Source organism: Chiloscyllium plagiosum, unplaced genomic scaffold, assembly GCF_037043375.1.
Source record: "Chiloscyllium plagiosum isolate Xiang-an unplaced genomic scaffold, Cpla_swu_hap1 HiC_scaffold_14, whole genome shotgun sequence".
NCBI lineage: Eukaryota > Metazoa > Chordata > Chondrichthyes > Orectolobiformes > Hemiscylliidae > Chiloscyllium > Chiloscyllium plagiosum.
This window is the reverse complement of record NW_028270152.1, coordinates 29,423,359-29,446,370: the sequence shown is the minus strand read 5'-3', so window position 1 is coordinate 29,446,370 and position 23,012 is coordinate 29,423,359. Positions and strand designations below refer to the sequence as shown.

At 37.9% G+C, this 23,012-nt stretch overlaps 1 protein-coding gene across 3 annotated transcripts in view; it reads left to right on the top strand.

The window, feature by feature from the left end:
• vgll4b (vestigial-like family member 4b) overlaps window positions 1-23,012 on the top strand; it is a 119,534-nt gene that overhangs the window by 58,014 nt on the left and 38,508 nt on the right. For 2 of the 3 annotated variants that reach the window (XM_043707937.2, XM_043707939.2), the window contains one exon: window positions 20,422-20,608. In XM_043707937.2, coding sequence (XP_043563872.1) covers window positions 20,422-20,608 — 187 coding nt within the window. Of the gene's footprint in view, window positions 1-11,271; window positions 11,710-20,421; window positions 20,609-23,012 lie in introns of those variants that run through there. The other variant, XM_043707934.2, reaches the window with a different exon arrangement.

Sequence of the window (23,012 nt, the reverse complement as noted above, 5' to 3'; positions counted from 1 at the left end):
GGCCATTCTTCTTGTATAAATTTAAATCCTCATCTACATGAGGATATGCTCGAAGTGTACCTGTGGGATACTTCCCAATACTGTCCAGCAGTCACTGTTTCTCTGTGGAGATGAAATTAGAATTTAATATACGCTCCTGTTCCACAAGTTGCCAGTACTGTAAACATACAGGAAGGAAAGTAGGAATCTGAGGGAAGGGAAGAAAAGACTGAGAGCTATCTGAATGGTACCAAGTGTCTGAAATAGGACAGCAGAACAAGAACAAGGCTAGTACATCCCCAAGCTGAGTTATGGTATCATCATCACAATAATCCTAACCACAAATTTTAACCTGAGTGACCGAGACATGTACTCTTGTAAACATGTCTGCGGAGATTATTAATTTGGTTATAGATTTGCTGTGTCAGCCTTGACTCAGTTGGTTGTTCTGAGTCAGATGTTTGGGTTCAAGCTGTACTCCTGATATTTGCATTTAAGATCAAAGTTGGTTCTTTGTGCTGTATTGATGCTGTCTTTTGGAGGAGTTGGTAATTGGAGATTTCTCCAAAGGTTCATATAAATGATTCGTGACATTATTTGAATAAGCGCAGAGTGTTCTCCAGATCTCCTGGCCAGCATATTCTTCCACCAGTGCTTGGAAAATGGTTGATCTGATGATTAATTTTGTTACTGTTTATGCATTGGCACTGCTAACATTGGCAGCAGTCTTTGCATTTGGATATGTTCTGACGCAATACAAAATGATGCACTGCAGCAGCTCACTGAAGCTGTTTTACTTTCCAAATGTGCGTTCTCCTGGGGTTACACCCGAAACGTTGACTTCTGCACTTGCTGATGCTGCCTGGTTTGCAGTGTTCTTCCAGCCTCCTCCCTGTCTACTACAGAAGGATGAGGGCAGCAGGCTGCAAATCCTCTTGCCATGCCATTCCTGGCTTGGAAAAAAAAAATACTTTTTTTTCCATTATCACCGGTTTAAAAATCCTGAAATTTCCAACTGGCCAGTATTCTGGGAGTACCTGTACTACTTACGCTGCAGCACGTAGTGGTTCAAGGAGATGACTTATCACCACCACCTTCAGGACAATTCGGGATGGGCCAGTTCCTGGGAATGAATTTTAAAATTTAAGTTTTGTTTTGCTTGTTTTGTTCATTCTTTTTCTGAGACATCCAAACTTTTTTTGTTTAGAAAGCAGCTATTGTTGAAAATGTATGGGCAAAACGAATTCATACATGGTAGCTTAATGAACTGTCTAATATCAAGTATAGTTAATGAGGCAGTTCTCCTTTAACAATTTGGTATTCCAGGTCTAATTAAACCATTCACTTAATGTAATATGTTTGTCAGGAAACTATGTAAGAAAACTATGTACGGGTGGCACAGTGGTTAGCACTGCTGCCTCACAGCGCCAGAGACCTGGGTTTAATTCCCGCCTCAGGCGACTCTGATTGGAGTTTGCACATTCTCTCTGTGTCTGCGTGGGTTTCCTCTGGGTGCTCCGGTTTCCTCCCACAATCCAAAAATGTGCAGGTTAGGTGAATTGGCCATGCTAAATTGCCCGCAGTGCTAGGTGAAGAGGTAAATGTAGGGGAACAGGTCTGGGTGTGTTGCGCTTCTGCAGGTCGGTGTGGACTTGTTGGGCTGAAGGGCCTGTTTCCACACTGTAAGTAATCTTATCTGGGCCATTCAATAGTCTTGCACATAATGGGTTTAAATGCTAACTTAATTTACAAGATTCCAAACGAAGGCTGCACAAAACATTACTAGTTGTCTGCCTATTTATCTAATATAATCTACATCCACAAACACCAACTTGCCTCTAAACGCCATGACCAGCTGTCCCTGGTAGCCATACACACAATGACAAGGACCACAAATTTGATTGGGACAACACAATGATCATAGGACAAGCTAAACCGAGGACAGCCAGACAATTTCTAGAAGCATAGCATTCATCCATGTTGTCCATCAACACGCACATAGACCTAGACCCAATATACCAGCCACTACAGGGAACTACCAGAACTGACAACTGGAAGTAGCACGAATGAAACCACATAACCAGTATAACAGCACTTCACAGGAGGTTCCAAAGCACTGAAGATGTCACCTAGACAGGGGATAAAACATCTGCAAATCAACTTCCAGCTCAGCGAATCTACCTACAACCATGGCAGTATTTAAACAGAACTTCTTTTTTCTGCCAGTTTGCAACTAGCACATCAGGATATTGTGAAAGAAATTGGGCATTACATGTTTGCTTTGAAACGTATTTCAAAACTCTGCTCTTATCTGTTGAATTCTGCTATTTACAAGGAAGTTCAGGCCTGCTGAGGGATTTGCAACTCACGGGATTCGGGAATAAACCAGCCCGATTTTCCTCCGATTCAGTATATACAGATTATATAAAAAGATACCAGTGGGATCTGTGGATATGTTTTCTCTTAAATATAGCATCTATTCATCAGATCACATCACTGGATATTTCTTAGTCCCATGTCAAAAGATTTGGTACACTTTTAGCCCAGACCTAAATTTTTTATTCACCTTTATTCACCTTACTTGATCATTTGAAGAAATATAGTTATAAGCCAGGAAGAGTTTGAGAACAGATGTTTATTACTGGCTCTCACTATGCTACATCTGCAGCTATTATTCTCTCAAACTGTACAGTTTCTCTTTTATAGCATTGTAACAAAAGGCTTTTGTTGGACGAAGTTAATTTGCAGGAAGCACTCATTGGCCTAATACCTTCTGTTATGGGAACAGTGTAGGACCCCAGGGGTTTAAGAATACCAACTGAGATTAATTTTTCACCGAGTGGAAAATGCTTTTTTGCACATCAAACCTGTATACTGCTTCTAGGTTGTTTTGACAATGTTAACCATTTTGCACAGAAAAACAATGCGTTAAACTTTCTGTGAGCCCCTGTCTTGCAACATTATATGTACTCTTCAAACATTCTGCACTAACAGCTTTTATTTAAATTAATAGGGTACTTTCCCTTGGGTCTTAGAGTCATAAAGACGTACAGCACGCAAACAGATCCTTTGGTCCAACTCGCCCATGCCAACCAGATATCCTACCTAATCCATTTGCCAGCACTTGGTCTATATCCTTCTAAACCCTTCCTATTCATATACTTATCCAGATGCCTTTTAAATGTTGGGTAATTGTATCAGCCTCCACCACTTCCTCTGGCACCTGATTCCATATAAGCATCACCCTCTGTGTAAAGAAAAAAAATTGCCCCTTCGGTCCCTTTTAAATTTTTCCCCTCTCACCCTAAACCCATGCCCTCTAGTCTGGACTCCCTCACCCCAGGGAAAAGACCTTGTCTATTTAGCCTATCCATGCCCCTCATGATTTTATAAACCTCTATAAGGTCACCCCTCAGCCCCCAATGCTCCAGGGAAAACAGCCGCAGCCCTATTCAGCCTCTCTCTCAAGCTCAAATCCTCCAACCCTGGCAATATCCATGTAAATCTTTTAACCCTTTCAAGTTTCACAACATCCTTCCAATAGGAGGGAGATCAGAATTGCACGCAATATTCTAAAAGTGGCCTAACCAATGTCCTGTACAGCCACAACATGACCTCCCAACTCCTGTACTTAATACTCTGTCCAATAAAGGAAAGCATACCAAATGCCTTCTTCACTATCCTATCTACCTGTGACTCCACTTATACTGCTTGCGTGATCAACATAGCTTTGTGTCGGTTTTGAGATGATGTTTTCTACATGCCAACATTTAGTCTCATTTAATACAGTGGTCTGTGGATTTTTTCCCCCTCTACTTTGCAGAAGGAGGAAGAAACATCATTGTATCTAAATTGTTTGGGCAACATGTCCCAACAGTGATGATGAGATATTTTTATGGAAATGGATTGTTTGGCAGGTTTGATTTGAAATGCTAGCTATTACTTTACTTTCAATTTTTCATTTATAAATTGCTTACAATGCAAGAACACCATACTGTTTACTCCAATATGTTCCTTTAGTATCTTGCAATTGGATAGCATCAGTACATTCTTGCCTTGAACAGTTTGTGAAGGACATTGTTAGTAGTCAAATAAGTACAGCAGCAGTAGACACAATTGAAAATCTCTGTTTAGACCAGATTGACTGCCTCCAATCTGTCATTTTTCTTTCTCTCATTACTTAAGGTTTTTGGATCCTGATTCCTGAAATTTATTAGGTTGCACTTGTTAGATGGTGGTGGTGTCATTTTCTCTTTAAACAGCAGTGTGAGTAGCAAGAATCCAGTTGAGAGCTTGGAAATTCACCTTGAGGTCGATGATGATACCAAAGTTAGAAAACCGTCAGGTTCTGTTTCTGGTAGTTATCTGGGATGGAGTGATATTTGGTCAGTTCAGTGTATGAATGCAATTTCTGCTAGCTCAGGCTAAGTGCTGAAACAGATAACTTTGTGATATTGTGAAGTCCCATATAAGCATTGAGTATAAATAAGTTGTGGACACAGTTTGGGCTTCATGTCAAACAGACTGAGATTGTAAACACATGTATGCACTGAAGTTTAAAACCTGTGGAATGTTGCTGCATCTTGAGACGGGTGGTTATTTAACAGATAGGAACCGTAGAATAGGAGGTTGCATGTGTTGTATTGTTATAGCAATAAGGCCAGCAATGTCATAATAGTGCCAACACAAAGTAAAATGCTAGACATCCATTTGAAGATAATTTTAGACACTTGGACCTGGGCATTACTGGCAATATTACTCTGCACAACCAAACATCGAGCATAACAGTCTTATAATCACGTTGCTAGTCATATAGTATTATGGGCAGGTTCTCATACCAAAGGTGATCCGTTTTAGCACTTAGCCTTTGGTATGGGAACCTGTCCATAATACTGTACTGATTCTTCTCCCCAGCCATACACACAATGCAGTTAGCTTGTACATGGCCTATATGGTAATGTTTATGATTGCTGGATGGTCATACTGTCACACAGCTTAGAGGGAAATTACCAAAAATCTGAGGCCTCACCGTCAACTGTCTACCAACACCGTATCTTGTTTGCTTGGTTTTTCTCCTATTAACCCATTTTCCATTAACGCCTCCATTAACCCTAATTCTTCATCTTTATCTCTTTTACTGCCAGAAGCATTCCTTTGCCTATTGTTCTAGGGCATCTTCACCTTCTGTTCTATTTGCTGCTCCTCACTTTTTTTATTTCCACTTTTGAAGAAGGGTCATTTTGTTCTCAGAACATTGTTCCTTTCTTCACAGATGCTGCCAGCCTTGCTGGGTTTCTCCAGCAATTTCTTAACATCTTTCAGATCTCCAACATTTGCAGTACTTTGTTTTTATATACTATGATTTAAGCACTTGGTCTCAAATTGCCAATTCTGTGTGATTTATTGTTCACATTTTATTTTGCTGTATGTTGAAACTTTTGATGGCAAAGCATGTAATCAGCTATGGAGTAAGAACCTGATGTAAAGGATTGGGCATGCCACACTCGTCATTATGCTACACAGAATTTTCTTGCACTGCCAATCAACAAGTTTAAATGGATCTTGCTTCATTACAATGGCTCCACACCAAGGCTAAAGGCTCCAACACGCATAATTCCTGCAGCTACACTTTTGCAAAACAGATTTAAAATCAGCCAAGAATTTTTTTTTATATCCCCACTGTGACCTGAACTTTTTGTTTCTTGGTACACGTTTTATTCACATCAGTATGATGCGCTAAAATTGAAAAGCTCCCAGGATTGCAGGTTCTCAAGCAGAAATGAAAGTTATGTTGCCTGCAACTGTTACATTTGTACTTGTGAAAGGAATGCATGATGTGAGTTTACTTTCTGCAAACCACAATTATTTATACTGGATATGTTTTTTGCATGTTTTCTGTTCCATTATGCATTAAATAAATTGGCAGGAAATTTGTTGTAAATAGACATCTGCAAAATGGCTGCAAGAATGGCATAACTTTGACTGTACCTTCCAATTATATTGTAACAGGAAATTCCATCCCTAATGAACTTTCCACCTGCGATGGAGGTAGCATGAAGTGTTTGCTAGCTTATTTTACAAGGCTAATACTTTTAGCTATAAATGATCAAGGATGTGCCATTAATGGGGACACCTCACTGTTACTTGTGAAAAGGAAACTATTCTGCACCAAAAAAGCTTTGAAAATCAAATAAATTATTTCACTGCAATTCTTTTGATAATCTACACTCCTGAAAACAAATTTTGAGCATTGAAGTCTCAAAACATTCCTGCTGACAGAACTCTCTCATTTGGTAAACGTACCTGAAATACTTTCTTCCAAACTGTTGTCAGAAGCAGAAATAGCATTCTAGTACCTGGTTGATGCAGTGTATATTAGACTTTGGGAAATCTGAAACACATCCTGTACAATGTGTTTTGATCCACCAATAATTCTGAGGATAGACTTGAGAAAGCTTTAACCATGAGTAATCTATTATTTCATAAAGTATATGGCATTTACCTTTGTCAAAACAGGAAAAGAGCTTGAATTTCTGGTTTATAAATAAGTTGTGGACACTGTTTGGTCTTCATGTGAAACAGACTGAGATTGTCTTTTCCAGACCTGCTAAATCTGACACCACAGTCTATTATCATAGATTTTAAAAACTACACAGCAAGCCAGGTTTGGTTAGAAAATATGAAAAGAACCATTGAAGGTGGAACCTGACTAATGGAATATTAATTGAGTGGGAAAGATTCAGCATATCTGAGCTAATGTTGTTTTTACCTTTTTTAAATAGTACCCTTTTCGATCAATTTTCAAGTTCCAGATACATCTATTCACTCTTGTATCTCTGCTACATTTCCTCTAGGTTGTGCTGCTGTGCACGTTCTCAAGGTCCAATTTCAAATATTTAATCTAAACCCAGAAACATCCTATCATATCTTTCTTCTCTCTTACCCCCCTCCAAACGCAGTGCCTACCCTTTTTAAAAACAATAGTTTATATTTTTTAAACGCATACTTCAAAGTCCACAGTATTCCACTCCTCCACCTCCAGTATGATTTTAATAATTGAAAATGCTCAGTCTGGAGTCAATGGAATGCCACCCATCGTATTAACAGAAATTGCTGATCATACTCAGCGAGTCAGGTAAACTCTGTGAAGAGAGAAACAAAATTAATGATTCAGGTTGACGACCTTTCATCAGAACTGGAAAACGTTAGGAATATAACAGATCAGCCATGGAGCAAACCCAGTGGGCCAAATAGCCTACATTTGCTCTTATGAACCTATAGCAGCTTTTAAGTAAGTACAGAAACAGGAAAGTTAGGGAGGAGCATAAAGAATGAAAGCAAAGATTTGTGATAGATCGGAAGGCAAGGGAAATTAAATGAAAAAGAGATGATATTATTGGCTACTATCAGTTGGAAGGTGGGGAAAACTGTCGTTAAACCTAGAAAACCTTTGTTCTTCAAAGAAGCAATGATCTTCACAACAGGGAAATAAGCAAGTGCAACTTCAAAAATGTATTGAAAGGACTGGTTGAAAGCACAGAAACTGTTTGTTCTTTTTAAAAACTTATTACCCCTGTAGAACTGCACTACCAATTAAAGACATGAACCATACAAACTAAGGAAGGTCAAAGGTTCGATGTGTGCCTGTGTTGAGATAACTTATCGCAATGAAGGCAATAAGACAACTGGTCTCAATGTCTTTAAGTTACAAAAACAAGAAAACTAGCTAAAATTCTTGCTCCAGATTACTATCCAGTAATCAGGAAAGTCTGCTTGCATATGGATGTCAGCTGATGGTAGAATTGGGTTAAGCTTCTATCGTGGTCAAATAGTCTGACAAACCTCTCTATCTCATCTCGCACGGAAAGAATACCTGCTTGAGTGAAGTGTTAGAAGCGTGGCTCACATCTGTTGGAAAAGTATAAGTTATTTTTAAAGTACAGTAAATTTTAACCCTGATTTAAATTGCATTTTATACAGTGTAGTAAAATGCCTTTCAAGAGTGGGGAAGATCCTATTTTGTTTACCATTAGATTTCTTCCTGGAAATATTTTTTCTGAATTCCAGTAGAAGTCACTAAATAGTACACTACATACATATAAGTTATTAGCCTCATGTCCTTTTAAAAATATCTCTCCTCTCATCTTAAAAAGTGCTCCCTACTCTTGAAATACCCCATCCGCGGGTAAAGACACCTATCATTAACCCTATCTATAGAGCTCATGACTTTAAAACTCTATAAGGTCACTGCACAACTTCCTATACTCCAGTGAAAAAAAAATCCCAGCCTATCCAGCCTTTCTTTGTAACTTAAACCTTCCATACTTGGGAATATCCTGGTAAATCTCTTCTGAATTCTCTCTAGCTTGATAACATCCTTCTTGTTGACTGGGCAACCAGAAACTGGACATAACATTCTAGAAGAGACCTCACCAATATCCTGTGCAACCTCAACATGACTTCTCAATTCCTATATTCAAAGCTCTGAGCAATGAAGGCAGGTATGCCAAACGCCTTTTTAACTGCCCTATCTACATGTGACACAAACTTCAAACATTATGGAACTATACCCAGAGGTCCCTCTGTTTTACAACACTACCCAAGGTGCTGCCATTAATTGTATGAGACCTACCCTTGTTTGTTGTACCAAAATGCAATACCTTGCATTTATCTAGATTGATCTCCATATGCTTATTTTTAGCCTATTTTCTACATTTTCCCCACGAGAAAACCGCTTTTCCACTTGCACTCCTGCCAAGTCCTTTCACAATGTTCTGTTTCAATCAAGTGGTCTCTTACTCTTCTAAATTCCAGCATATGCAGGCCTAGTGTGTCCAAATGTTCCTTCTGAGACAACCTTCCCATTCCTACTAGTCTAGTAATACTTCTTTGAACTACATCCAATGCATTTACATCCCTCTTTAAATAAGATGATTAATGCAGTATAGTATTCCAGGTGTGGTCTCACCAATGCCTTGTATAATTAAAGCATTGCTCACTTTTTCTTTAAATTTAGCTAGCACGTTTGAAGGTGGCTTTCCTGCTGCCTATCCACTTTGCCCACATGCTGTCAGAAACTTAACCGGACATGGAATGTGAGGAGAGTTCAGGCTGTTGTTGACCATGTATAGAGGTCTTTATTAACATCAAAGCACCATTTGATTGACCTAGGCATCAAAGAGCTCCAGCAAAACTGGAGTCATTGGTAATATGGAGAAACTTCACTGGTTGTAGTCATATGTAGCATAAAAGATGGTGATTGACCTCAAACAACAATCATCACTGGGACATCACTGCAGGAGTTCCTTGGTGTCCTAGGCCCCTATGTTTTCAGCTGCCTCATCAATAACTTTCCTTTCACCAGAAAGTAAGAATTGTGGATGTTCATTCATGAACAATGCTCAGCACCATCTGTAACAATATTGAAGTAATCCATGTCAATATGCTGCAAGACCTTGACAAAATCCAAACTTGGACTAATAAGTGGCAAATAATGAGTGCCAGGCAATTATAATATCCAATAAGAGCAAACCTAACCTTTGACCCTTGATATTCAATGACATTACTATTGCTGAATCTCTTACTATCAGCATTGTGACGGTTACTATTGACTGGAAGCTGAAGTGACCTAGCCATACAAATATTGACTACAAGGTCAGGTCAGTGGATAGGAATTCTGCAACAAACAAACTCCCCTCCTGGCTCCCTAATGCCTATCAACACCCACAAGGCTCAGGTAAGGGTGCAATGGAATATTCTCCATTTGCCTGGATGGGTACTCCTCAACAATACTCAATAAATATCTCAGCAGTGACCAATGTTCATACTGTTTCTTCAGAGTCGTCAGTGATCCAATTTGCCAGTAATTCTCAGGTGGGCTGCCCTCTTGTTCTGTTTCTCAGGTAGTCACTAGATAAACTTTGTGAGTAACTTGGGGTAATCTAATTTATTTATTTACAAAAAAAAAAAGTACTAAGGATTTAGGCTTGAACCCAAGAAATGTGAAACTTGAAAGGATGTGAGTGCACCTCCTAATCATAATTTGGGAACTTCACACTCAAATCACATTACTTTGAATCAACACAAAGTCAAATCTGCTTTGCAGTGGTAATGTTGTAATTATTTTCAACAATGTCTGATAAACATCCTGATCCAGCAGCTCCCTGTATAAGTGCCAAGAGGTGCCACACTATTCTGGGCAAGACCTTGTTACTTATTATTAAAAGGCTCCATCTGTTGGAACATGTTTTGGGAGTTTGTATTTTAACTTTTTAATAAAACTGGCTCAATAGATGTTATTTAATTCTGTTCCATATCTGTAAAGATATAGTGACATCACATCAATATAATCAGCATTTTAAAAGCTACTCATGGCAAAACTTTCTACCATTATTCAAATGACAATACAAGATCACTTGACATTGTGGTTTTTGAATACAGACCTGATTGCACAGCAGCGTACTGAAAACAGCAGTATGCTATCACATGCCACCGGTATTTCCAACAGGGAAATAAAATGTGAATAGTTCATAAGACAAACTAGAACTGTGCTCCAGTAGCTTTATGTTGATTGTTTGAGCAAGTTAAAGTTTTGTAGTTGGCCACTAGATACACTTAAGCGGTAATAGGGCTCATTGTCACAGATGAATAACTTGCAATTCACTCAGTTACACCTCAAGGATGAGTTACTGACAAGAGGCCAGTTTCTTGGTTCTCCAATTGAATGGTTACATAATGGTTTTACAGATATTAGAAGGCAATTGTGAATCTGACCTCTTGGTGTGGTTGTGGGGAAAACTAGAGGAAGGTAGAGATACAACAAATACTAGGAGGAAAAAAACTACAGTATGAAATGCTGGATATACTACAATATAAAATGCTGGATCAAAATTGTGCCTGCCTGTCAGTAACCCAAAATATCTCGAAATGGGTGTAAGTACCTTGTGCAGTCCTATAACAACCCTTTGCAATGCTGTTGTTACTTGCAAACTATTAATGGTTCCAAGATTTAAAATCGTGTACAAAATGTGTGCACTTTCTGCTCGCTGTGTGTGTATTCTGCGAACAGTAAGTCTCTGTGTGTAGTCATTTTTGCAGAGCCAGCAATGTTTGCTGTCACAGAGAGGCAGCTCTGGCTCTGCCCCCTTCTTCACTCTCTCCCTACTCCAGCAGTTGGTGCATTTGGAATCTGATCGTGTGCAGGAAAAATCCGTGACATTTGAGGCGCTGGAAGGATTTAGTGAGCATGCTCACTGGCCTGCCCGCTCAGATAGAGGAAGCTAGTTTACATACGAGTCATACCAAGCATAGCCTGCATGTCTGTGCAGTTAACTTGCAGCGGGCTGTGAGGAGAGCTGGCGCGTTTCGTCTCTGTCACTAATTGAGTTTTCTAACGATGAAGAGCCCAGTTTTAAAAGTTTCTGGCCTGTGAGGATAAAACTTTTAAGAATCTGTGGGCACAAATAAAACCTTTTTTGCCACATTCAGCAAGTTTTTTGTGTTTTTTTTAAAAAAAATTATCTTTTATTTTGGATCTGAAAGGCTGGGGCCTTTCAACTTTGGAGGGATAGAGGAGGGAGAGAGAAAGCAGCTATTCTGAAGCGCGCTGTCTGGTTAAGCAAACAGCTGGCCTTTTTGCTACCCAGTAAATGCTACTAAAGAAAATGGACCTGCTGAACTATCAGTACTTGGACAAGATGAGCAACAATATTGGCATCCTTTGCTTTGAAGGTAAGTCTCCAATGTTTTTGTATTCAAGGATTGCAACAAAATAAACAGTGGGTTGGGTGCATTTTTCTCTCTCTCATTTATATGGTGTCATTTTGTTGCCATGCTTTCCCTTTTTAGAGAAAAAACAAAATGTTTAGATCTCTTGCTTTTAATAATGTCTTATCAGTTTCTCTTCAACTTTGCTGTCATTTTTTTTCCGGTTCGTCATCCTTTGTTAGTGGAATAGCTATGTTCGATGTCTGCCCAAGGCACCGGGACTACTGCGCGCTAACAAAGGCAATTTACTGTCTGTCTGAGGAGCCATGTTGTACTTGCACAGTCTGACTCTTTGTTTAGCTTATCATTTCCTGTGTAGTTCTGAGAAAGTTCTGACATTGAAGGATGTACACTTCTCCCAAATGCTGGAAGAAACGATGGCTGAACCAAAAAAAAAACAACCTCTTTATGTTTCCAAAGATATTTTACACAATATTTTGTTGTAGTGTTGAAAGTTGTGATAATCAATCCTTTTGGGGCTGCCTGTATTGTTAAACCACATATAAGGAATGGTAATAGCTTGATTTTAGATTCTAAAAGCATTAGGGTTATAAAGTTGTTTGGCACAATAATCTCATAAACCGCATTTGGTACAGTAATGTCTATTCTTGTGACTAAAATTAATTCAAGCTGCATATTTTTGGATTTCATTCAGTAAAAGTGTAACAGTTAATTGCAAGAGGGTGTCTCTATCTGACCTGTTGATTTTGACAATGTTGCAAACTGTTGAGCAATTTTGGGTTTGTTTGTTAGCTTTATTAGCTTCAAGTTTTAAAAGTGAATCTGTCAATTAGTTACAACTGTAACCGCCTGAATATAAGTAAAAGTTTAAGCATAGAGCAGAATTCCTATTTTAAATGATTAACTTGCAAATGGGATTTCTTTTCAACAAAATCGGGAAGCTTGTTTTTATTCCTGTTTAGCTTTTCCATTTAGCTGGCCATTCAAGAAGAACGTGGGTGAAATAAAACACTGAAGGGAGACAAAGGATTAATGTTTTTCTAAAGTAATTTTGTTTGTTTTCTTTTATAACTTTGCTAGTTTTTTGAATTTTTTCCCTACATTTATGCTAATATTTTATTCAAAAAGATTTCATCGAAAATTTTGGGGATTTCCACAAATGACACAATGCACCCAGAGTTTGCAAATCTTAATCATTTTAAAAACCTGGAAAATGCATTATAAGTAAGCAAAGTATATAGATTAGAAATGCTTTTCCAGAATTCATTTGGTATCAATAAAGTTAGAAAGTTTCGTCTATCCAATTTTTTTTCAATGAGATTCAACATATGATGGAAATTAAGTATGGTTCAGCCTATTTTAATGGTTATTATTTATTTCTTTGTTGAATTTGACAGTTCTATTCTGGTTTGCACCAAATTTAGACATGCATGAAATTAGTGGAACATCAGTTAACCACATCTGTTTTCCAATTTTCAGCTCCTTGGGCATATTAATTCAGTTTGAAATCATTAAGAGTTTTAATACAGTTCCAGTGATGCCAAACAAATTGCAGTTTGGCAAACTTGCTGTTGCAGACTCCTGGGAACTCTGACTGTATGTTTGAATAGAGATCAAAGACCAAAGCAAACTTTTAATGGTGGGAATCAGGCAGTCATAGTGCACAGATTTTATTCTTAATCTTTTTATGAAGTTTCAGAATGTGTGGTTACACTTTGCTTTTTCTTTTCTAATTGCCTCTGTGTTAGCAGCTGTTGTGACCTGGAAACAATCCTGTTCAGCAAACAGTAATTCAGCAACATTAATGGCAATGCTAGAGGTCACTGATTTGGTCCACACATAATTGGCATCAAAAAACTGTCATGTGCTAGCTTCTCAATCTCCTTTTTTTTAAAAGGAAGATTCTACATTGGTGACATTGTACAGTATTTAGATTATTAATTACATTTACAAATTTATTTATATTTTTTCAAAATGGGAAAAGTGATTTTTAAATATCCTTTATCAACTACTACATCCATTTCTGCTCCCAAGCTCCTTCAATGCAAAACAGGTTTTATCTGGAGCTTGGTGCTTGGGAACATTTGTGATCGTGAGAGCATTATCTAGTTTGTTCATAGTTTAGTTTGAATATTTTACTGTATTATCAGTGTAAATTTCATTGTAATCGGTGACCTGCAGAGGTACAATGGTGAAACATAATTGCTAAATTAATTTACCCTGTCAATTATTGAAATGCTTTATTATTATGTGCACCAATTCAAATAACTTCTTACAAAAAGACTTTGAATTGAATACTAACCTCTGTCTATAATTCCTAGCTCTCAGTTGAAGGTAAAAAGGATATATCATTGTATAATATTCAGGTTGTTAAAATGTTTTTGCTTACAATAATTGGTTGGAGCTTTACCTTTTAGTAATGCTTAATAGTTAAATAAATATGGAGCATTGCAAAATTTGAAATGAATTTTTGTTAACTTTGAGTTTTTAAATCAAAAATGGGTGATTCTCAAAAATGTAAGCTGAGAGAATTGCAACTGAGTTGAATTTCTGTGAATTTTGATTGGTGCCTGTTTTTATCCCTGATTCAGTGTGATCCATACACTAAGGATGCAGACATTCAGTAGTCCATTACAAAAGCTGAGACAGCAGCACTGGGGTGAAAAGGCTATGTAGCAGAACCATTCTGTACCAGCTGCCTGATCTGCTGCACCGTGTCAAATGACAGACACTTGATACTCAGTGAATTTTGAGCTTCAACATCTGCATCTTATTTTTTTTGTGGAAATGATGTTCATTGAGCTCATTGAATCTAGTAAAAATGGTTCAAGCAGTAGTAGAATTCTACAGTAGTAGAATTGTTTAACTTGCTGTTAATTATATTCTGGAAAATAATGCAAAGATGTCATTCTCTGTGGTGGGGCTAGTGTCCCTTGATAATGATTTTCATTTGTTTAGTTTGAGTGTCCAGATGGCTAAGACAACAGGAGGTGTCCTTTTGTGATATATGCTCCTTCTGTATCCCCCTCCTTGGACTTGAACTGCAGTTACTAGGATGTAGAAACCAAACAATAAACACAGAATTTTAGCAGCTGACCTTTTGGGTATTTCCTGAACTTGGAACAGAACTAGAGCTCAAATGGTGGCTCTTTGAGCAGTAGAATAATTAATCCTTTATCAATAGAATAATTGATTAGCTTAAGTGAAAGTGGTTCTCCTGATTTATGTCAGCATTTCACTTCAAGTAGTTTTTCGAAAACTTATTTCAGAATCCTTGCATGATGACAAGCAAAAAATAGTTGGCAAGGAAAAACATACTGAGTATTCCAGAGTTGCTGGAAAGGAATAAGATAGACTCCCTTTTAAGATGAAGGATAGCCAAAAGTATGGAGAAACATCTGTGACTAGAAGCCTGGTAAGTATTATAATACAGTAAACAATTTTCTTTTGGAAATCAAAATTGCCTTTTTAATTTCACATTCTGAAATCCCACATTCAGAAATCAACATTCTGTTGAGATGCAAATAGCATTGTGTCTAGCCTATTGTCATTTCCAGCTTGTATTGAAAAGTTGTCACAGTTGCTGAACAGGGATCCTGAACACTGGCACAACATTTAACTGTCCTACCTGGTCATGTGGTAATAGCTTGGATTTGTGCTGAGAAATTGCTTATTTTGGGTAAAGGTCAAACAAAGTTGACAGTTGAGTTTCACATTGTCAGAATTTAACAATTTTCTTTCTTCTGATGGGCCAAGAGCCGTCTTTTAGTTTGTGTTGATGGCAGTTATTTTCGAATGTCAGTTCTAAATTAGGGCTTTAGGTTTGAATCTGAGGTAATAATCCAGGTCATTTGAATGCCTGATCAAGCTAACTGAAACATAGACATTTTTCAAGTTCTATTAATGTTTATGTGGGGTTGATGTGTAAAGTGATAAAATTAGTGTCTGCTGGCTATCTGACCAATATTTACCAACAACTAAACTAGTTTATCTGATCATCTATTTAATTGTGTGATCGATGGAACCTTGTGCATAATCTGGCTGGCATAGTTTCTACATTATAGCAGTGTTTGCGCTTCAAACGTGCCTCATAAATATAAAGAACTTTAGGTTGTCCTCTGTGGTTGTGAACAACACCCTGTATAAAGGCAGGATTTTTTTTACACTTCATGGTTTTTAATACATGGTTATGTAAAACAAAATTAATATTTGTGTAAGCCAATGTTTGATCTGATGATACTTTAAGCACTTTATTTTGTTCCTTTCTCCTGCACACTATTTTGGCGGGAAGCAAAGTCCACTTAAACCAGAATGATCCTGTCTTGTAAAACCTGATCTGCAACTTTATGCAAACTGACTTGACAGCTTTATGTTCACTGCTTCATCTCCCTGCAAAGGGATAAAAGGAGAGGTCATTTTCAGTGCTATTGTCAGTGATCTGAACATTGTTTTTCAGTTCCAACAAACCTGGAACAGATTTAAATGGAGGCAAGGCAGAAATGAAAAGACTAGTAGTGGAAACAACAGTGAGCTTTGTTAAACTACAACTGAAATTAAGACACAAAAATTGCTCGTGCATAAGCCTGTGGAATTTCCATCTGTTTTGCATGAGAACAATTTCTCATTATATTTTGATTTGAGACCAAATGCAGATATTACACTGTTGTTTGGCAGCTAAACCAGGATTCACAGTTGAAGTGTGCTTTCTTATCAAACAACTGGTCAGAAATGTGATCAAACTCAAGTTCAGCAGCCTTGTTTCCATAATTGTGACAAGAAAATTGAAGTAGCCAGATGGTCAACCTAAGATTGACCACTAAGTAGCACAAAAATGGCAATGATGAAAGCAAATTGTGCTGAAGTGTATGAGAGTGTGAATCCAAAATATTAATTGTATATGCAATATTTGTGTATGAATAATTCTTAATTGAGTTTTTTTATACATTTCTCATTATTTTGAAGATTTCCATTTTTCGAACAACTCTGCAACAAGGGCTTCTTGTATTTGCTTTTTGAATATACAACAATTCTAATTGAGCTTGAATTTGCAATTTAATGTATACTTTGCAGTCAAATAAAATTATCGACCTTAACTCCACTAGTTAATGAACATTTAATTCTTATTCCTTTCATTTGGTTTTGAAAACCAATAGCTTTTTTTAAAAAAAGTATCCAGAGACCCACTTTGTAAGAGGCAGTTGATTGGTGACTGGTACCCACATGGAAAAATGGGTCAGGATATAAAATTTTGCAGTTGTGGATATACATAGTTATTCTATAAATCCTGTGCACATCTTCAGTTAAAATGGGGTACAAGTATTCACCATGGTATGTGTCAGTCTTGTGCATAAATTGCTTCTGGCCAGATCCCTGGACATACTGCTTGTAGGACATCTGGTATGCTTTGCAGCTATATTTTCCATTCCTTGCTGTGGTATTATTTTGAAGACTATCACAGTAACTGTGGTCTGTCCAGATTAATACTCAAGCAACTGAATGAGAATGCTGACAGTTCTTTCTTCTCCTCACCCACTCAATGCTCTTTTTCTTTTTCCCAGCTGAGCAAAGGAAAAATATTAGCTGCAAATAAGAATGTGTAAACTACAGTCTGTATTAATAATGGAATTCTGATTAAAAAATTATAAATTAGTGTAATGCGCAAAATAATTTGTTAATGGAAAAAGCTGAATGGACAGAAAACTGTTGTGGACTTTAAAACAATCCTTTGCATTTGGCGATGTGTATTTTGCTATGTACAGTCATAGTGGAAGGTTAAACTTGTATTGAGTCTAGAATTTGTCAAATCAATTGTAGCTGCAATAAATGCATGTTTTTATTTGCAAGCGCAACTGCTGATCTTTGAATGCTGTGATGTCAACCTGTAGCCCTAGTGCCACATGTGGCAAGTGTATTGTTGAAGTCTGAATTGTACTTACGTATTTTGTTTTAATCTTATAGGCTGGAGTGATTTTATTTAAAAAGTGATGTTGCTTCATTAGTTGGATAGGAGAAAGCGCAGATGCTGGAGATCAGAGCTGAAAATGTGTTGCTGGAAAAGCGCAGCAGGTCAGGCAGCATCCAAGGAACAGGAGAATTGACGTTGCGGGCATAAGCCCTTCTTCAGGAACCTGCTGCGCTTTTCCAGCAACACATTTTCAGCTTATTAGTTGGATAACTCGTGAGTCAAAACATTTTAGATTTCTAATGTTTGACTATTAATGTAGAAACTGTTAGCCACCCTTCCAGGTCCTGTGATGCTCAAGAAGTCTATATTTTGGGCACTTCTCTGCTGATTTATTGAATATTACTAAAGTAAAAGTCATTTATTCCCATATTGTATATTCCACTGCTGAAATTCTATCCTCCTTTTGTGCCTTAACCAATTTTTTACATCACTTTTTGGGACTAATCATAATTCTCACAAATCCTTAATTTCATGTGAATAAGAAATAAAAGCAAAAATTAGGCCATTCGGCCTATCGAGTCTGCTTTGCCATTCAATCATGGCTGATAGGTTTCTCAACCTCATTTTCCAGCTTTTTCTCCAAAACCTTTGATCCCCCATGGCAATCAAGAACTTATCTATCTCGGTTTTAAATGTACTCAAAGGCTACCCTCCACGGCCTTCTGTGGCAATGAATTCCTCAGGTTCACCACACTTTGGCTGAAGATGTTTCTCCTTATCTCCATTCTAAATGGTTTTTCCTTTACTCTAAGGCTGTGCCCTTTGTACCTCATCTCTCCTACCAGTGGAAACATCTTCCCAACTTCCAATCTATCCAAGCCGTTCAGTATTCTGTAAGTTTCAATCATATCCTCCTCATCCTTTTAAACTCCATTGAGTAAAGACTGAGAGTCCTCAAATGTTCTTCATATATTAATCCTTTCATTCCTGGGATCATTCTCGTGAACTTCCTCTGGACCTGCTCCAGGTTCAGTACATTCTTCGTGAGGTATGGGGCTTAAAATTGCTCACAATATTCTAAATGTGGTCTGACCAGATATTTATAAAACCTCCGAATTATATCCCTGTTTTTGTATTCTCGTCCTCTCAAGATGAATGACGACATTGTATTTGCCTTCCTAATTACTGACTAAACCTGTAAGTCTATCTTAAGAGAACCCTGGAGTAGGTTTTCCAAGTACCTTTGCACTTCAGATTTCTAAGTTTTCTCCCAATTTAGAAATTAGTGCATGCCTCTATTTTTCCTACCAAAGTGCATGAAATCACAATTTCCCACGTTGTATTTCATCTGTCATTTCTTTGCCCACACTCCTCACCTGTCTAAATCTGTCTGCAGCCTTCCCGCCTCCTTAATATTACCTGTCCCTCCACCTACCTTTGTATCATCTGCAGACTTAGGCAGAACGCCCTCATTTCCTTCATCCAGATCGTTAACGTAATAAAGTGAAAGGTTGTGGTCCCAACACTGACCCTTGTGGAACACCACTAGTCACTGGCTTCCATCCTGAGAAGGACCTTTTTTTTTTATCCACACTGTCTGCCTTCTGCCGAGGTTCTATCCATGCTAGTACCTTGCCTGTAACACCATGGGTCCTTATCCTACTCAATAACCTCTATCACTTTGTCAGACATAAGTTGGGAGATGTTATACAAAGTTTCAGTAAGTCCTATTTCATGTTCATTTAATGCTCTGTCTGGCACATTTTTATTTTTGTAGCTTTTTCACATCTGTTGGCAGGGGGAGAGCTTCCTTCCTGGGGAACAAAAGTAACTTGGCAAACATCAGGTTAAAATTCCATGGGGAGGAGGGGTGGAAATTCTATACATAGCTGTTCAGCTGGGCAAGGGAATACATGTAATTGAATTTTGCTGCCTCAAATGAATAAGCAGTCAGGAAGGAAAAATTGGAAATGCATCAAAATGCTGCCTGGTAATGAAGCTATGACTTGTAAAAAGTCACATGCATATCCTGCATGTGGAATGTGTAGTATCTGGTTCGAGAGACAAAAACTAAATTAAATGTATTCAAACTGCTGCTGAACTTTTTTTCAGAAAAGTCTAGGTTTATCGGACTGCTTCTTGCCAAAGTTATGATGTCATCTTGGTTGCTATGGAGTGTGGTTAGACTGGAGGAGACAACCCAGTCAGTAAAATAGGACATTTGTTTGGTGAACTGCACTGTGGTTTCCCTTCACTGAATGCAATGGAGAAAACTATCAACAATAAATCTCTTGAATGTTCAGCACGTCTTTTTTTTCTTGTTTTTTTTTGTACTTTGAGGAAGAGGTGTGGGCCTTGTAGCAAAATTGGGTGCATGCACTTATTTTTCCCATGTAGGCAGGGTGTGCGAGTCTGTTTTGGAGTTTGGTTTTTATGCCTACGTATATATACTGTAGAACATTAACAGTGTCCAATAATCTCGTAAAGTTTAGTTTGGCAAGCTGCTTTTTCCTCTGCCACAGCCCTTACTGTGCGGAAAGAAAAACAAAATTTCCCACAGCAGTACTGAGTTATATTTCTCATTGCACTAGAGCAATTAGCAAATTTTATGCAAACTTTAGTATTTTTGTCCATTTGTGGTACATTTCAGAGTGCGACTTCTAAGTTGTTCATTGACATGTAGTCTACATTTTTGAAGTCTTTAATATGCAAGTATATTTAACTCTTTGCAGACCTAGATTGTAGTTGCAACCTGCTGTTGGAAGGATGGTATTCGAGAAGATTAATTTTTTTAAATGTTTAATCCATAGGTGAAGCTGCACTTAGGAGTGACGGTAGGATGCAGTCAATCCCAGTGTCCTCTTCACTCACCAACCACCGCACAGGGCCTCCACCCATCAGCCCCAACAAGAGGAAGTTCAGCGGCGACCAGGGAGGAGAAGAGATGGAAAGCGAGAGTGAACATGCCTCTAAAACAAGCAGGTTATACGTTCAAGTGTAAGTATTTCTTGATTAGAAACATTCCGTGTGCTGGAAACTGAATTGTTGGGTTACACAAAAGATGGAACTGATTGGAGCGGACTAAACAACCTCCTATATAGAACAAATTCAGTCACTATTAGTCTCCGTGTTTTTACTAAAGCAGATCATTGAAGCTTCATTATCTGTGTGCACTTATACTAGGTTCTTCATATTTTGCTGAGCAAAAATTTGCAAAACAGCATAGATCTAAAAAAATCTTGTTGCTAAATAGTAGACTTGCCCAGTTACTGCTGTACATAAACTGCTGTCCATCATGCTTAAGCCAAAAAGAGTCCATATATTTGATCTATCTCTATATACTCTAGATCTGTCCAGATTTTCTTTTTTTCTTCTTCCAGTTTAAAAATCAGAATTGCATGGCAATTCTTTATATTGAAGGAGATGGTAGAAGGATATGAAATATGTTATCCTCAGAAAAGCAAGTATATACAAAAATAGTTGTGAAGGTCCGAAGGAAAATAAACCACAATACAATGGTGACTAAAGAGATTTCATTAATTTTATGTAAGAGTGTTAATGTCTGTCACACTTTGTTCCAGTTGGTAATTTGACTTTACACTCACCATTACTGTTTCCTCAACCTGTCCTAGATTTGCGTTATACCCCTGCTGTAAAACTTAATCCCTACCTCCCCAGGCCAGTCACATGACATTACTTTATGGATGCTCAATTCCTTTTCTTTCGGTTTTGTACAACAGAGGATTCCCCTTCCGATTTTATCAATCTGAAGTATTGTGATTCGTAACACAGTGTACAGTTCTCTTTAGTGTCATCCAACTTGTGCTGTGCTGCTGCCACTGCACTCTATTCACCTTTTGTAGCTTTAGTAAACTTTGCTGTAGCCCAGGAATGGGTTCTGGCAATTCATCTAGCTGACTTTAACAGCTCATTCCCAACCCTTCAGTCACTATTCGATGGAAAGGTGAGCAGAAATGCCATGAAAACAACATCACTGCTCTTTTTTTTCCCCTCTTATGCTGTCTCTTGCGTGCGCTTTCTCCCTCCCTCCTTTTCTTTCTCTCTCTCTCTCTCTCTCTCTCTCTCTCTCTCTCTCTCTCTCTCTCTCTCTCTCTCTCTCTCTCTCTCTCTCACACACACACATCTTACCCCTCCTCACACTTCCCCTCCAATTCTCTCACTGCCACTCTCTTCTCTACATTAAAATGTGAATAAATTAGATTTTGTGTACCTAGTACAACTATTACAACCAGAATAAGTGGTTCGAAAAGAAACTTTTTTGTTGTACTCAAGGTACAAATTATTAGTATCTGAGAATTTGACCCAACTAACTGGAGAAAACTGGTGTTGTTTTTCTGTTCTTGAGCTGTGTCAGAATGTCGCATTCGGCTAGCCAATGAATGGAATTTTCCACACATGGTTTTATACGCTGCATTTTGCAGAGGAACAAAAGCATTCAGTTTAATCCTTTCAAGGATTATGCAACAAGAGCTAATTTTTATATTTATTTTCTGATTTTATTTGATCTAACCTCCACAACTTCCCTAGTTCCAGTTGCTCGCTCATCCTGGCCTTTTCTGCATGAATCCAGCAATTAATGGCAATTTGCCAGTGTCTCCATTATCCCTGCATTTATTTATCTGAGAGCGTTTCCACCCTGGGGTAGACCAGGGACACATACAGGAGCAATTATATCCTTTTGTGATCTTAAATAATTTCATTTGGTTAAAATGTTAATAAAACCTTTTGTTCTCATGTAAGCTCAATGGACTTGCAGCAGTGGCTCTGTGGTGATTAATGCTGCAAGCACAGCATTATTGCATTACAACATTCAAGCAGAAATAATATTATTTGAATCTCTGATCTGTGTTGAGTTTGTCCATCTAAGTTTGACTGCTCAATTTGTGTTAGTACGTAGGAGCTAAATGAGGGGAAAATCAACTTCTGTTCCTACTCCAGATCACCACACTGGATTCCTGGTCATATTTGTAGATAGTACCTGTGATGTGATGGCCCTGACAAATACCAAGCCAAATAATGGCTGCTGCATACAGTATGAGCCCCACCTCTGAAGCATAAAAAGTGAAGACTTTGTAGGAGAATAAAATGAACTGCACTTGGAAAAATAAGTGTAGCCTTTACTTATGTTGCTTTCACCATGTTTAGATTTTACTTAATTTGCAGATTGCAAAAGTACCAATATTCCTTTGTAATAACGGTAAGATTGTTTGCAACACAAGTTTTGAACCATCACATGAAGGCAGATGTTTTTTCCTGAACAACGCTATTCACTAAGCTAACTGTTTTTGCCAAATCATAATTAATAGTGAAGCAATAGCAGATTTGTTTTTAGAAGTGCAACAGCTAAAATCATGGGAAATTTACAATACCACGGTCAATT